The sequence below is a fragment of the Aricia agestis genome, chromosome 18, assembly GCF_905147365.1.
Source record: "Aricia agestis chromosome 18, ilAriAges1.1, whole genome shotgun sequence".
NCBI lineage: Eukaryota > Metazoa > Arthropoda > Insecta > Lepidoptera > Lycaenidae > Aricia > Aricia agestis.
The window spans coordinates 5,980,190-5,998,271 of NC_056423.1; the positions used below are offsets into that span (position 1 = coordinate 5,980,190).

The following is an 18,082-nucleotide window of genomic DNA, read 5'->3' on the forward strand; positions in this document are numbered from 1 at the left end:
ACTTGAAGACAGATATGGAAGAAACTTTTTTATACCTCAAAATACTGACGGATTAATTAATATTCTTCTTACTACAATGCGTTGTCGATCTTTCCTAATTCATTTAAGAGGATGGTAGAGAAGGTAGCGAAGTAGCTTAGCTTCAAAAGTTGAAGATGAAAAGAAATCACGAACTTTTAAAATATCCAGTACGTAATTAAATGTAATCGGCTTTCCAAATCGACTACCCACATTAACTGTAGATCTTCCGTTCGTCAGTTTTAAAACAGAATTCAAGTATCAAAAGCTTAGATAAGATTTAATTTAATCATAGTTCTCATAGGTGTTGTGTAATTTAAGCGGTAGTAAATGAAAATTAAGTAATTTCAGTAATTTGAAATCAATCAAATGCAATTCTAGGTTTGATTATATTTTGGTCAAAACTTGCGGTTTTATGGAATGACCTTACAGGTAATGCAATTTTAAATTACGAATGATTGCATAATAAAGGACAATTTTGCAATAAGCCTAGCCTTTAAAATAATAAGAGTTATTAAGGATTTGAGTATTGGTGTTTTGACCATTAAATAATTATTGTACATTATGCGTAAATATAATGGTAGATAAATACAATATTATGTTGCACAAATAGCACAAAGCAACTTTTTCAACATGTTTCAATGAGTATTACATGATAGATTCACAAAATATATACATTTTGAAATAAGTATTCATCTTCAGGTCCTAACAATTATTGTACCATATTTTACTTTATTTTTAAGTTCTTATTCTAGATTCAATATTAATTGACAATTATTTTGTATAGACGTTAAATATATATTCATAGAAGACACTTTCCTTCTAGACGTTTCATAAAAACTTTGTAGTCTATTATATTCACTGTTACCTGTTCCACTTCTGTCAGTCAAAACAACGTAGAAAACACCCAAAAAACGCTCAATAAAAAATATATTATATTCAATTAAGCCATTGCGCCACTGCAGTGACAATATCTTTCCGAATATTCGATATTATAAAACGAATCGATGAAAATAACTTATTATGTGGTGCTTCAAATTGAAATTGAATTAGGAATCTTCACGGTGTTATCTATGGGGAGCCTCAACACCTTTATTTTGATGATTAACATCTATTTTTGTGGGAAATCGATTTGTTAAAATTGTAACAAAATTCTTTAGACACACTTTCTAATAGGAAGCTGAATGATTAACTAAACTGAAGTGATGCGAAGCTTAAGGTTATTATTAAGTAGTTTGATAATAAAACCTTATAAGTATTATTAATTCTTATTTGATAAGACATTATGATCTGAAAGAAAACGGTTCTTTACTGAAGCTAAAATTTTAATTACTTAATCCTCTCCAATTTATCTACCACCATCAGATTTCTCGAATCAAAATAAGACCCATAATACAATGCACCTAACTTCACACCTATTACCAGACTCGGGGAAATCAATTTAGGCTGTGATATGTCAGAAAAAGTCGGTGAAAAAATCAATCAGGCTCTGGTGTGACAGGTGGCTTTTGTGTCGAGAATGCCATAGCGAAGTGTCCACAGAGCTGAAGTCCGTAGATAAAGTTGTATTGTGGTGCGATGGCCATGATCAATCTGTGATGGAAGCTACAGTTTTTACAGGCGGGTTCCCAAACTTTAATTGTATAGTTACAAATGATGCTGAAAAGTATTTGGTTTGGAATGCAGATAATTTTTATCCTAATAAAAGGTGAAAAGGTTTCATATCGTCATCAACCCAATAATACTAAAAGTAATTTCCATTTCCTTCCAGTGCATAATTAAGACTTGTAAGTTTACTTAATATTTCCAAAAATTTTAATACATGAAAACTTTTTTGCATAACATTTAATCACCATCACGTTATTCCAAAAACGTTACAATTTGAGCATCACTGACGAAATCCTAAACTCATTGCACCTGAGTGAAATCAATTAAGCGCGACCGCTCCCAACGCCTCTGCGTAATTAGATATCCGGCCAAAATCAAGCCATCACCAAACGTCCCACAGCAATATTTGATTACCAGAAAATGGCGTGACCAAAACTATCAGAGCAACTGTTTCCGAGAATCGTAAACTACCGTATTTGAAATGGTTAGAGCAGACTTTTCGAGAGTTATAAATAAAGTATCTGATAAAACATAATCTCGAAGAAAAATTATATACTAATATAAGAAAAGTTTCAAAATAAAAAACTTTTTATTTTTGAAACAAAATAATTTCTGTTGATTATAGAAATATACGTTTTAACAGCAATACGAGTTAAGAAGCACCTATATTTTCTAACGAATCCAATATTTTGCAGTATCATCTCAAATGAGTCTGGCAGCCAGTGGGACGCTGTACCGAGGAATGGATCGAGCGTTCTGCGTCAGAATGAAAAGCACCCTCACCAAACGAGGCTGTCACTTCAAATCTTCAGGATATAGGGTAAGAACTGCTTTTTGAATTAGTAGCATAATCTTTTTATGGCGGTTTTTATACTAGCAAGATCCACAGCCGCTAAAGTAAAAGCCGTCATTTTGTTTCGTGTATTAATGAATTTGAACATAAAGTTTCCTATCTAGTATTTACTGAATAGATGGACGCTGAATTTTCATTTTCAATCTAGGTTGGAAGAAGCAAGGAGGAAGCTCGAGCTGACCAGGGTAACTGGCGGGTGGGTATCATATAAGGCACATAAGAACCTTGTTACTGTAAAAAAGCTTATTTGATAATGTTTCAGTGAAAAATGAGTGAAAAAACAGTAATTCCAGAAACTCAAAACTTAGTGCTAAAAGAAATTTAAGAAATCAAAGAAAATTTCAGGTATTGAAGACATGTTAAAAGTATAGTATAATAGCGTAATTAATATTATAGCCAATATATAATTTAATCTATCAGTAGACAAATTCGGCAATTACAACCCAGTTTAATACTTAATAGATTTTTGAAATGTCTTTGATATTAATGACTTTACGATAAAGTTAGATTTATTGCGAATTCTGGAGTTTATTACACCAATTAAACCAGCAAATCAAATGTTTATTGTGTATTAAATATATCCAAAACGTTTAAGCAATTCCGTTGCAGATCGCAAATATTATTGTAGGAGTTATTGCGTGGGGTGCCGCAGGGTACTATATTATGTCCCATAATTTTTGCCTAACTCGGTGTTAGAACATAAAGTGTGATTATATCTTGAGAATAAAGCGCCGGTAATAGATTGTCGCCAACAGCTTTATTGTTCATAAAAAATAAAGTGGGTATTTCAATCTATTGGGCAATATCGTATTTTTTATTTCATGCCTTTTGATTCCCCGTTTTGATAGTTGCCAATAATTGATATTGTTATATTATTTTGCCAGTCTATTTTGTTAGTGAAATTGGCTTATTTAGATCAGGTAGTAACTTGGTAGTAATCTTATAAGATTTATATTTGTCAAAAAAAGAGATACTATCCTACGTCATGTGAAATGTGACGTTTGAAATTATGTCATGAATTCATGACTACTGAATTATCTTAATCATTTTTATCATTTGTCTGACCAACGATTCTAAATCCACATCCAAGCACATAAAACCAATAAATTGGCTTTCGGAAGTTAAACCGTTTAGTTTATCTGCATCTTAATGGCGCAACTCGCTAATATCAGCGCAATTACTACATCCGTAATTGTCTGTATGACTTGCCATAGGCTACATATTAATTGTCTTTTACAATTATCCCTGCCGGAATTTTGTGTTATCTTAGTTAAATTATTGAGGTTGCTCTTACCTTTTAACATTACCGTATGTTTGCCTAGGAAGAATACTACCGGGCACATTAAAAGTATTTGATGTATCTAGTATTTGGTATATAACTTTCATGCCTAATTTTACGCCTATGTTAACTCATATTTTTTATTGTATTCTGATTTACTTGACGTATAACATATTCTGTTTTATTTTAAGTCTTTTCATCAGCACCTTAAATCACCAAAATTTACCAACACAACTATGCCTATTCTATTTGAAGTCTTTTTCCCATTAGCACCTTCAAAAGCATCCAACACCACTAGGGATCACAATCTACCATCACTTCTTTCTTTCCAGGTGGTACTAATGCTGTGCCGTCTGCGGCCACAATACACCTTCTCCCACAGTCGGAAGGCGCCACCGCAGCTTCTGGGAATGGTGGCGCTGGCCATCGCGCTCCCACCACCATCGGTCCACGAGATCAGGCTGGAGTCTGACATGTTCGTGACGAGGATCAACTTCGACTTCCGAATAGCGCACTGCGAACCCAGGTTGGGATTTATGATTATATTGAATGGCTTTTTGCCATATACGAGTAATGACGGCTTGTTATATTGTAATTCCATTCTTATCGGAATAGAGAAATAATAACAAACCACTTTGAAATCAGGCCCTTTTTTCAGAAATTATTGAGAAACCTATATTATGTATTCTGTGAACATATTATGTATTGTGTTCATGCAGATTTTTCGAAAAAAAAGTGTTCTTCGCCACTCTTTTCTGTTCAGCTTACTAAACCGTAGTATTACATACTTGGACGCGGCTTTCAGTAATAGATAGCAAAAGGCCCATTTTCAGAGAAAATTGCTTTTTTATGACATCAACCACACTTTAACAGTAGTGTAAGAGAAAATAGCTTTTTGTATTGTCTTCATCAGTAGTGTAACCTTATCCACCTTTCAGCAGGGTATCGGAGTTGCTGGGCTACACGGCGGAGGAGCTGACGGGCAAGAACCTGTACGCGCTCTGCCACGGCGAAGACGCCAACAAGCTGAGGAAATGTCACGTTGATTGTGAGTATATTATGTACTTTTTTTATCTTCCTTCCTACATTAATTATCTTCCTTCTACGTTATGTGTAGACCCAAGGCTTCTTTCGGATAATATAGTAAATCGGGCGTTGGCCCACCACACATTCTCATCACTATATCTCCTGCGACTTCAGGATCGACAACGGTATCCAACCACGAAAACCCTTTGATATGATCTTGGGATCAACAAAATTAATCGGAAGAAAATAGGAGTAGGAAGAAAATATGGTAAAGGAATATTTTCCGACAGCATTCAGATCTGAAATTTCCGACATAGTATTCAGATCTCAAGGTGGACTTCACGCTTTATTTCAAATTCATGTTTCAGGTTTTTTATTACCCCTACGTATTACATTCAGGCTTAATGGCTTTAAGTATGTAAATGCTCCTACTTTAAAGTCCCAAAACATAGTACACTTTTACTTCAATATTTATTCTATAAGCAGCTGAAATAGGCTCATTCAGATGGCGTTCGTAGCCAAATTGTCCGCTTTCAAACAAAAACACCCGGTACTTTATGATAATATGTCGTTGTTATTCCGCCGTTGTCCGCGTTTGACCGCGTGTGGACGTCGTAAACCTATCAACTAGAACTCTAACGGCTGTGCTCAAAGGTTACTTAAGTTAGGAGCCACTCAAAGCTTCAGTACCGTCACAACGTTAACTGTACACTTAACAACTTGCACAAGTTCAAGCCTAGCTACGCCTTTAGCCTGAAATCTATCGTTGGTCAGACTCAAACGCTGAAAGCTAGTTGGCACTTTTGATTGGTAAACGTCAAGGAGTTACAAAGCTATTAAAAAGATAAACTCTTGTCAAAAAACCTCAAGATGCAGAATGCCCAGTGCATTTATAGCCAGGCGAATACCGTTACTGTTTTTTCGGGTAAATATAACCATCTCATAAGTAAATCAACTACAGGTGCCAGTGAAAAATAAATGACGTAGGCGCTTCGTGATTGGCGTTAATCGGCGGCCATCTTGGATTACGTAAACAGTTGTTCGATTCTCAAATTCAAATTAACGTCATTTGAATATGGACTTGATTGATATCGATGACGAGAACTGAAGGGAGAGCTGTGATTGGTGTATTTGATTTGAATAATGTAGGACTTTTTTTACCTTTAGCATTAAAACGATATTCTATGTACTTTATCTTATAATAATAGGTATTTCTATTATACAAAAGTCAAAATATATGTACACTAGAGTCTTTATCCTGCTTAGGTATTTGATCTGTCATAAAATACGTCGTATAAAATATACAGCGATATAAAAGCTCCAAGCGACATTTCCCACGGAGCCACAGGGAAGGAGGAAGCGTGATGGGACGTGGAATTATTATTCAAAGCACAGACAGACAGACGGGCCTAAATTGTGTGTGTACGTAGAAGGAAATAATATGAGTTAAAATATTAAAGGATACTAGGTACATGAGTATGATGGCTTTGGAATGTAACTTTTTTTTATTATTATTTTTTATCTATGGACGCTTCACACCACGTCAGTCTGGCCCCGTGCTAAGTACCTGAAGGACTTGTGTTACAGGTACCAGACAACGGAAATATATTTAATAATTTTATACTATACATATATTTAAATTTTTTATTATAAAATCAATATCATACACATATTTAATACACATCCATGACCCAGGAACTTTGAAAAACTTTTTTTTTGTTCCGTCGGCGGGATTCGAACCCGCGACCCCCGGCTTGAGTTGCCACACACTCTAACCATTGAGCCACGGAGGTCGTCTCTGGTAACTGAGGAAAATTACAAACAATTTTTGACTAATGAAAATATCTGCATACCGATACCTACTTATACAATGTTTCGACCTATTGTTAACTTTCGTTATGAAACTGGCTTGATAGGCAAATGTGAACCGACAAACGTAAATCTACGCTGTGTAAAGAGGCAGCCTTTCAAGAAGCAACATCGTAACAAAAAGCTTACAGGAAAATCTATGGTAATAAAACTTGCTTTTTATGGGTTCATAAAATTAGAAATCGATGATGACTTCAACTGATCGAATGAGAGTAGCCGTAAATTTTCCTGCTGCCTTGAGGACTGTCTTGACATGGATTTCTAAACACACACGGAATACTAAATACAGTTACGACACTGATAGATTTCACCACTTATTGGGTCATGGGTGGACAATCTATAAGGACACGACTTTTTGTCTTTGGTCCTTTGCCTTTAATCTTTAATTTTAAAAGTCGAACATTCAAAATTTGCGTTATGAGAATAATGTCTTGGCATATGAAGCTTTTAATAAAAAATATCTTGTCTATGCCGCGATCGCGGTTCGAAATTTAAATTCAAGTCTCGTTGAAATCATGACGCATTTGTTACAATCATAGTGAAACATCAAGACGAAATGGATGACCAATTTATTTCGGGTTTTTCTTCAATGACAAGGTAGCTAAATATACCGTGTAGGAAAACCCAAGAAAATTGGAAACGAAATCAGAATTTCCTAATTTTACTCATTCGTTCAATCGATTTTCAACTACCGTCATTTTGTTTTCAGAACATTTTCTATTTTTAAGAGCCTATATTATGCTGTCCTAGGTACATGGCAAAGGCCTTAGGCCTCCGCTAAAGTCTTCCACTCCTCTCGATCAACCACAACCGTAGGCGAGTCTGGCTCGTATTTATCTAATTCTTCGCGCCATCTTTTTCGACATTTTTTATTAGCTAACAATTATTAATTATCTCTATTGTGTATTAACTAATAACATATAAGTTTACCACAACAATAGTGACGCCTCAGGATGGCCGACAGCCAACTTGCAAATTGAACAAAACAATACAAAACCAAAAAACATCAGTCTAATGACTCACGTAGACAATACATGTGTACGACACTATGTTCCCTGAATAATGTGGAATTTTTCGGCCGAGAACCCACAGATGCTAGAAATTTCTAGATTTACCCCCAAACGCATCAAAAGGAATGAAAATTCGTTGACAACTTTCTTGTTGAAACACTAAACAGATGAAATTGTGATGTTTTAAAGTTGTAAAAAGTCTTCATTACTAATATTCTATTGAATATGTCTGTCTGTAACCTCACAATTTAACCGCTGAGCAAATATGAATGAAATTTCGCACCAGATATTCTGCGTTCAAATAACAAAAGTTCTCATCCAGAAAAGATGTACAGCAACCCATTTTAGCGCAATGAAGGAAAAACGTAAAAAATAAATTTCTTGTCTCTTTACCGCACTTTAAGCTTTAGTCACAACAATTTTAAAGACATACGTGACTATCTGACGATCACGTGTGTTCGTAGCCTTAAATTATTTAAAATAACGAGCGTCATGAGTCGATTTAAGTGAGCTATTCAAGGTTAAACACATCAATAGAATCAATCTGATATCATTACAATACCTACTGTGCTCACTAAAATGGTGATACCATGTGTTCACACCCAAGCATTTTGTTGTCAAGTTTATGTGATGTGTTATATAGTTATTTTATTTGATACATAACGGTAAATTCTAGTGAAAATTAGAATCGTCAGAATAACAAAGACATTGAGATAGGTACTGTAATAATAATTAGTAAGTAATGGCCACTGTAAATACTACGTACAAAAACGTAAACGTAGTATAGGCAATCTGCACAGCAGATAGATGTAAAGATGACAAAAGCGACAGGAATTTTACCGCTTGGCTAGAAATCATCGGTTGTCATAGCCATGCTGCTAGGTTGAGGCAATTTTGCCAATAAATAAATAGAGTGAGCCGATTTTTAAAGCGACTATAGGTTTAAGCGACTATAGCGTTTCAAAAGTCAAAAGTCAAAATTTTTTTATTCAGAATAAGTTATTTTCTCTTGTTGTTGTTGTTTCCTAGATTTGTCAGTGATCTCACGTTTCGGTTTGATGTGGTGACGCATCTACTGCCGTTAGGTGGCCCAACATCGCCCCCTCCCCCTTATGCTTTAACAAATAACATCTTCACTAATACACATTTTGCCATCCATCAACCGTCCTAACCATGAAGCTATTTCGTGGTCCTAACCATCAACTCTCTTCCAGTGATGAACAAGGGTCAAGTGCTGACCCACTACTACCGGCTGATGAACAAGCTCGGTGGGTACACGTGGATGCAGACCTGCGCCACCGTCGTCTGCTCCTCCAAGAACGCTGATGAGCAGAACATCATCTGTGTCAATTATGTTATCAGGTAAGTGAAGATTCCTTAGGATTTCACGAGTTTAGCGAGGGAAGAGATAGTGCGTAGTTCGTTATAAAGTGATCTACGAAGGTAATAGACAAGCCGTAAAGATGAGAGATATATTATAACGCGAGCGACAAACTATACCTATGTCGTTAGATAGCTATAAAGTGTATTTTATCAATGCAGGATATGAACAAAGTCTATGGTTTGAAAACATTCGTGACTTCTAGACACTATAGTTTCAATACATTATAGCGAGAGATGACTATTAATCCAAAAATTTTGACTTTTCAGTGGTCGAGAGTATCCCAACACTGTCATGGACTGCTGCCAACTAGAAGAAAGCGTGCAGGGCGTCAAACGGGAGGAGATCACGGGAGACCCCGAAAACGGGCCTCCAGACGCCGACAGCGGCGCTCCGCCCCCTCCCCCGAGACACGCGGCAGAGAGGACCGAAGCCCCCAACAATAACGACTCAGCTTCGACCGCCCCTCCCACTTCTGACGTCACCCATCTCACCAGACTAAGCGACACCCAACCTCTTCCGCTGCATACCACCCCAGAAAGAACATCCCCCATGCCAGCCCGAAGACTAAAGAAGCGGAAACATACAACAGACTGCGAGGAGGATGCCGACAAAGATGATGACAGACGAAAGAGCTCCTCAAATCCCGGGGCGGCCATGTCGCCGATAGAGCGAGAGAACATCAACAAAAACATGGCCATCTCCGAAGGGACCGACGCAACCTCGGTAAGAGATCTCGAGAATGCCATGTCCAAACATCTCCCGGCTCTGGACGGAAAGGAAATAGCGCACAGGCCGACAGATTTCTCGACAGATGCTCTGTTGAAGCAACAGCAGAAGTCGACTATACAGTGGATAGGGACGCAGAACCACCACATTAATCACTTGAACAGACAAATCCCAGGGAACCACAGCTCGACGCCGGCTTCCGCGCTGCTGAGGCAGCTGTACGCGAACCGAGAGAGCGTGATCCGGAGTAATTTCCTAGGAGATGGTAGAACTGGGGGATACTACTCCGGTGATGGGCAGTCCGGGCCTCTACCTACGCCACCGGGCAGCGAAGGCTCAGGATACGGCGAGCAATTAGGCCATAAGAATACAGACATCGGTTCCTTGGCTTACGGAGGATATGCTGACTACCATTCCGCAATGACTCCGCCGGGCTCCGTGTCTCCGAGAGACAAGCAGCAGTATGCTCTGTCGTACGACAACAGCGCTTATTCCGAGGCGTTAAGGCATTCCTATCTAGGGGAAGCCGCCTTGCCACTGAAGCCTCAAGCCTACTCCGCGGTTCCCGGCGCTCTCGACTACGCGCCGCTCGACCAGTCCCAGTTTTTCCATCCGTCGTCGTCGTTCCACCTGTACCACCCCCAGGCCCATGCGCACGCCCAGCAGCCCGACAAGTCCGCCCCGCCCAACACCAACTGGTACTCCGCCAACTCATAGCTGTTCCACTAAAACGTCCATTGTTTTGTTTCTTGTTATTGCATTTTTGTTGTGTGCTCGCGGATGGATGGATGGATAGATGCAGCTTACTATTTATGATAGAGTTACTTTTTGTACATTGTAGTGTCACAAAAATGTGCCAACGGGAGGTTTTTTTGGTCGAACACTTTGTGCCAAAGTATGAAAGTATGGGAACGTATTTAGCAGCGAATCTTTTGTAAGATAAGGATCGGTAATTGTAAAATATATGAGAATAGTGTATGGTTTAGCCCGAAACTTTAATGCCCAGGACAGTTTGGGCCTCCGGCTTCTTGCATATCATTCTAAAACGTAAGGCTTCTTGTAAATTATTGTAAAATACACTTGACTGTATTTAGGTATTCCTGTAAATGATAGAAGTTGTATATTATTATTTAGGCTAAGCTGTAAATATGTTCTGTAAGACAATTTTCGATAATGCTCAAAGACTTTTTGTTACATTTCTTTATTTAAGACTAGATTATTTTTTTTTCTGGAAATCGTGCGTTTCCTTCTACAAAATTTAGGTTAAATAATATGATATTAAATATGTAAGGCAACATTCGGGAAAATAATATGATTTTGTGTTTTCCAAAGTAGATCAACCTTAACACAAAGCAAAAATGAATTACTATTAAACTTGATATATTGTCGGGCATTATGATAAAACATAATATTGTAAAATAATAAAAACTATTGTTTTAAATACAACGAAGACAACTTGTTGTTATTTTTGTAAATTTATTTGATTTTTGTTTAGCACTCCTAAGCTTTGTTTTTGAATTAAAATATTATCTAAACATTCCATTCTTAATTTTTTCCGTCCGAAAATATTTAAGTACTTATTCGATTTTTAAATTAGGATTTTTTCATTTATAATATAAACTTAGGTGTTATTTGCTATTTTGTTTGCTGTTTTGTGCAATAAGAATGAAAAAATTTGTTCAATTTTGTTTTTAAGCTTCGTTAATGTAGCGTATTTAAGGAATTTAATAATAAAACTGTAAAGTTGTAATTAATATAATCTGGATTAGGCTTATTACGAAATTATCTGTTACGTTTAAATCGTTTTTGAACTGATTTTTTTATTGATAACATAAAAAGCGAAAGAGATTTCTCCAAATAAATGAATAATTTTCACAAAAATTGTTTTATTTTCAATTTTTTAATAGTGGCAGATTTGCCAGTTGCCACTGTACTTGCCTTACGTTAAACTAAACTATTAGGTTGGGTTGCACCAGAGGCGTGGTTATAGTTAAAGTTAAATATTAATAGGGCGTCCAAACACCCCATATTCTCATACGACATCTGTCAATTTTTCCGGTTATAGTTAAGGTTAAAGTCAAAGTTAGTTGGTGCAACCCTGTCTTAGATCCCGGTAAGTAAAATGGGAAAGTCATTTGATGATTTGACTTCCCTTGAATTAAACTTTTACAAAGTTATTAGATTACCTACTTGACAAAAACCTACCCTGTTTTTTTAAATAGGTAAGTATTATGATATATTATTTAAAATAAGGGTTCCGTTTTTTGCCATTTAGCTACGGAACCCTAAAAACAGGGTAGGGAAGAAAATATTTGACTTTCTAGCAAATAAATCACTAAATACTGTATAGTTGTGAGATACTGGTACCTGCTTGACAACAAAAATTTGAAACTTCATTTAACTTCCCTTGAAACTTCTACATAGTTATGAGATCCTGGTATCCTGGTACCGTACCCGTAGCATGACTACAGTAGAAATACGAAAGTATGGTATAGACAAACAGCGGAGATAAACTGAACGTGCCGTTGCGATCTTTACCGCGGCTAGCGAACAAAAATTCAATTAAAATGCCACTTTATGACATAGACTAATAGTAAAGAATAGTATTTTTTTTAATTTTTAGGACTATTATTATAGTCTGTCATAAAGTAGCATTATATATTTGATTGTTTGTCGATCGCGGTTAGCCGCGGTAAAGATCGGAACGGTACCTTCAGTTTATCTTCGCTGTTATTGTCTATACTTTCGTATTTCTACTATAGCCATGCTCGAGTGCAGGTTGACAAAAATGTAAATATTACAAAAAAATAAGGAATTCATTTGACTTCTCTTAAATTAAGCTTCTACATAGTTATGGTATCGCGGTACCTGCTTGACTAAAACCATTCAGTAACAAAATAATAAATTAATATTGTATAATTTAATCTATGGCTTCAGTGTCATTTCGCTAAAATAGGATAGAAAATAAATAATATATCATTACTTTGTCAAAAACTTTATTGAGATTCAGAGTTTAGACAGCGATAATATTTAATATAAAACATGGACGGAGTAATCGCAGGTGCGATCAGTTCATACAGTCCAGCTATTCTAGTGTGATCTGCACCTTGAGTAGGTCAATAATTTCAGTGCAGCAAATATTATTTACATTGATCATAAAGTTAATATACCTAGCGGAATATAGCAACAATCTCGAGCTGTCAAACGTAACCGTTATATAACGCCGTGTGGCGAGTTCGAGTAAGTGCCTGTCCAGATGAGGCGTTTTACGTGCGAAGTCCATACGCGCGTTTCAATTTCTATTGCATTACAATTTACAATACGTCCATTCGTAACGGACTCGCGCATAGTTCTGGACGCTGCAATGACACCCAAGTATCTCGACTCGCGCGTTTTACGGGCGAGTCGAGAGACCCGCGGGCTAAAATGGTCGCTTTGAAGAATCATGATATGATTCATTTTTCTAAAATCGCAAATTGCAACTCTGCTTGCAATTCATTTCTGTATTTTGTACTGATTTGACATTTGTCAGTTTGACAGTTTTGACAATTCATTTGCTGAATTGATTGAGAGGAATTGCTAAATGTGACCATTATAGCCCCGCAGCTCATTGCAAGCGTATTACGCGCGAGTAAGAAAACGCGCGTAGGCATCTGGACGCGACATAATAATATACAGTAGCTCTAGTATCTCGGGTACGCGCGAGTCGCCTACTCGCGCGTAAGACTCCTCCTCATCTGGACAGGCTCAAAGACAGCAAATCAGTTCGCCGCTGTTTCGCGTTTCGCAGCGTCGGTGTACCTACTAGAGGCGTAACTCTGATAAAAACGAGATTCCAAATTCATTTAACTTCGATGCTTTGATAAAAATCTCTATATAAAAGTTGTCAGGTACAAAATATTTCATTAATTTTTGTAATATTATATTGTGACATTAAGACCCAGTTTCACCAACCTCTGTTTGTTAAATCCTAACAAGGCATTATTTAACGGACCTTGGAAAATTAAACAGACTGTTAAAATACTTATGTCCCACAGTAAAAATTTAACAGCGGATTAGTAAATGCAATGTTAAGTGAACAACGAATAAATAACATTCAATTCGTTCGTTCTTGTTATAAGGCGACGAAATTGCAATGTGCAAGTTTAATACGACATGTGGGCTGCAATGTGTCATTTTCACCTTATTCGTATAATACGTCATCTGGAAGATAATGCGACCAAATTAAAATATCACTGATCGCATACATTTGTCACACTACAATAGTTCTTTTTAATTTACCAGGTTAATAATTATGATCTGTCAAAGCTGAAAACATGAATCATGATACAAACTTTTATTTACTTATTTCGGTTTGGTAATTTTGATACAAGTCAGTGTATTTGCAATGTCAAGGAAAATCCGAGGGCTGAATTTTTGACAAAATGAAAATAAATAATTATGCATAACATGAAAAATAATAAATATGTAAGCATGTGGCGAAACATGGCCACTGAAAAGTCAAAACAGATTATTTTATTGATATTGGATATTGTCTTTGACAGTTCTTGTTTTGACTATTATAACGGCCTATTATATATATTTTAACGGACCTCCCCAGCAGGAATTAAAATTTAACACCGTGTTAGGCGATTTGACATGACATTAGCGTATGGTGGAACGCTCGATAGCTCTAACAAGCCGTTAACTGATTTAACAAGCCATTATTTAACAATGCTTGATGAAACTGGGTCTAAAGAAAATGTTTATTTTATATCATAAAATCTGATTTTATTATAGTCTTTGCTTACCTATTTTAAAGGCACTTTATATATAAATTAATTACATGCTTTAAGATAACGGCCCAAGCCAGCGGCAGCCAGACGTTTGTCATTTTATACAAGCTGAAAGTTTTTCTGTACCATCGAGGAATTAATTGATTCCTAGGAAGTTGGCAGACCAACGTCATTTGGTCGGATCATGTCAATTTAATGTTAATATTAAGGCCGCATTCACACCAAACCGACTGTGAGCCGCCAAATGTGAGCAGGCTCACTGTGAGCCCCAGTGTGGACGTGAAAATATACGGTACCGAATGTCCGCGCCTACGCCTAGCGTAATGGCGTATTTAGGTGTGGACGAAAAAGTGAATATGTATGGAAATACAATAAACTGCGTAACGTTCGCTCACATTCGGCGGCTCACAGTCGGTTTGGTGTGAACGCGGCCTTAATATTAACATTAAATTGACATGATCCGACCAAATGAAGTTGGGTCTGCCTAATAATAGTGATCTGTCGTTGACGTATGTCTGGGTCTGGGTTTGACGTAACGCGACCAAACTACGTAGGTCCTCCATCTGCCTAGGAATCAACTTCTCTGATAGTACATGTCACCTACGAAGAACAACTAGCTAGTACTTAGTTTGGGTCGCAATTACTTAATTAGGAGCTGGTATCAAGTGGTATACCCAACTTCCGTTAAAGTATACCTAATGCTCAATTTTTTTATATATTATTACTAGCTGTCCCGGCAAATGTTGTTTTGCTATAGTATTTCGCCAATATTATTTTATTGAAGTGACTAAATAAGTATGTCACCATGGCAACGTCTATCGCTATCCCGTCGCACAAACAATAGTCGCCGTCAGTCTCGAGTTGTAATAATTTTGCTATTATTTATTGAACAAATGCACTTATCAATATAAAAAGTACCCAGTAGCCGATTCTCAGACCCACTGAATATGCATATGGACAACGAATCGAAGATTTTCTGTTCTTTTATTAGAACTTTTGTCGTGTTGTCTCTATCGCGCTCTTCGGTGGGAGACTTGAGATTGGTGAGACAGCAATACATTTTCAAATACCTATTTTCAATTTCTCTCGCCCCTGGTGTATCCTCTTAACGATCGCACTCAAAGACATAAAGTTATTATGGGTTCACTTTACACATTTTCTGTCATCGTTTTCATTTAAATAAATAACTATTTAAGTAGTAATAATCTTCTAATTATCATTTGTCTTCAAGTGCATTGGTTAGAAACATGAAGAATAAAGATTTTTGTCAATGGGCATCAGATCTTAAAAATAGTGTCATATTATTATCATAAAAAATAGCAAAATAACAATACAATAAAACATTACTTGGACGGAAAAAATTAGCCTTACATTATTTTATACAATATACAACTATTCCTAAAATTGTAAATGCAAAAGTAGAATAACAGATTAGAAAAATATTAGCTGCCTTATTTCAACGCTAATGGTCTGTTGAAATACATAGAAAAATAAGGAGCTTATTTTGTAGGTGGGCATTGTTTCACAATAATAAAAATCGGCCAAGTGCGAGTCGGACTCGCGCGCGAAGGGTTCCGTACCGTTATAGAGCAAAAGTAAGCCACAAATTGTGTTTTTTGTATGGGAGCCCCCCCTCATTTTTTTTATTTTAATATTATTATAAATTATTAAAGTGCACTTATAATAAAGGATTTTATAAAAATTTCAAGTGTCTAATTGTTACCATTATTGAAATCGAGCAAAAAAGGCCAAATAAATCACGTTTCTTGTATGGAAGCCCCCCTTCATTATTAATTTTATTTTGTTTTTAGTATTTGTTGAAATACACAGATTGTGTATTGTTATAGCGGCAACAGATATACATAATCTGTTTAAATTTCAGAAGTCTAGCTATAGCGGTTTTTGAGATACAGCCTGCTGACAGACAGACGGACAGACAACGAAGTCTTAATAATAGGGTCCCGTTTTTACCCTCTGGGTACGGAACCCTAAAAATATAGCTAAATGGTCTAAGAGTAAATCAATTATTAGGTACCCTACTGATTTTGGTTTAAGGTATATTTGCATAACATGACTACAGTGAATAAAAATTAAAAGCACTAGTTATTATTTAATTGTGCTAACAACATAACTTTGTCAATATTATACATACAAACTTGCTTTTATACTTAAACTCTAGTATTTGTTACTTCCAAATTCAATACATGACACTGAGGTATTAAATTTGAAAATAAGTTAATTAGCTCGTCTTGGCGGGGGCACTACCGTGGACCCAGATAGTAAAAAAATGATTGTAAAAATATCAAATGTCAAACTAGCTCATGTAGGCCTAAAGCATAAAGTTAATATACCTAGCGGAATAGAGCAACAATCTCGAGCTGTCAAACGAAACCAAAACTGGTTTTCATCTGTGTGTAAAATGTGTACGTATACACTTACACAATCATGATTGAACATGAATTCTATGAGATTAAATTGTCAACGTGCGGCACGTGCCGACTGGACGTCAAAAAAAGAGTTCTGCTGTCATGTATCACACGTCTCTTTTTACCACGCAGTGTTACTGATAGTGACATCTCTCTTGCTCAGGCCTTTGTTTCTCTATTCCGCTAGGTATATTAACTTGATGGCCTAAAGTCGGCCACTCAGTTGCGATGAATCGTTTTTACAGTTTTTAGAAATAGTTACATGGCAAAGTAGTGTTTGTAACCAATCAGAGGAGTAAGAGATTCATGTATTTTATACGTATCAATATACTATCAGAGCAATTGATTCAAAGCAGATAGTGGACCTACGTAACTTGGTCGTATATAACAAACCCGCTAATTTTGTTGTGCAATATCATTGAACTATTTATTTGACAATAAGATTGAAAGGCGGGCGCGTTTAATACTAACCCTAGACGGTCAATAATCTTATATCTTTAAACGAGCAATTCTTGTATATACAAGAATTGCTCGTTTGAAGATATTAAATATACTTACCTATATATAATTGGAATCTCGGAATCGGCTCCAACGATTTTCATGAAACTTAGTATATAGGGGGTTCCGGGGGCGATAAATCGATCTAGCTAGGAATCATTTTTAGAAAATGTAATTTTAACGTGTTTTATCGAATACCGTGCTAAGCTCGGTCAAATAGCTAGTAGGTATTGAATAATACGTGATATTGCACAATAAAATTGATCGTCTAGGGGCCCGCTAATATTAAACTAACATAATCCGATCAAATGACGCAGGTCCGTCAACGAATCTATTCCTTCGATGGTACTATTGGGATTATATTGTGAATGAGGCCATTGGCCAATCGTAGTTGTGTGGAACTGAGGATAGCTGGTGACATGTTCTGTGGTTTTCATAAAATATATTTTAAAAAAGTTGCTATTTTGCTACTCTAATTTCAGTTCAGCATCGCGGTAAACATTAGTGTGACCACAGCATAGATCAAGATAGATACCGCATGTCGCTCCATTTGTGTGAAAACGAGCGTGCCACTTTTCTATAGCTACTGTGACGTACCGATGATAAGAAA

At 36.5% G+C, this 18,082-nt stretch overlaps 1 protein-coding gene across 2 annotated transcripts in view; it reads left to right on the forward strand.

Annotated features, from left to right (window-relative positions):
- The window catches only part of LOC121735767 (protein trachealess), a 50,671-nt gene extending 39,488 nt beyond the window's left edge, over positions 1 to 11,183 (forward strand). Inside the window, exons 6-10 of one of the 2 annotated variants that reach the window (XM_042126688.1) lie at positions 2,322 to 2,446; positions 4,091 to 4,284; positions 4,697 to 4,806; positions 8,878 to 9,025; positions 9,314 to 11,183. In XM_042126688.1, the coding sequence (XP_041982622.1) occupies positions 2,322 to 2,446; positions 4,091 to 4,284; positions 4,697 to 4,806; positions 8,878 to 9,025; positions 9,314 to 10,490 (1,754 nt within the window). In that variant the 3' untranslated portion in view covers positions 10,491 to 11,183. The remainder of the gene's footprint in view (positions 1 to 2,321; positions 2,447 to 4,090; positions 4,285 to 4,696; positions 4,807 to 8,877; positions 9,026 to 9,313) is intronic. The other variant, XM_042126689.1, reaches the window with a different exon arrangement.
- Positions 11,184 to 18,082: the final 6,899 nt, after the last annotated feature.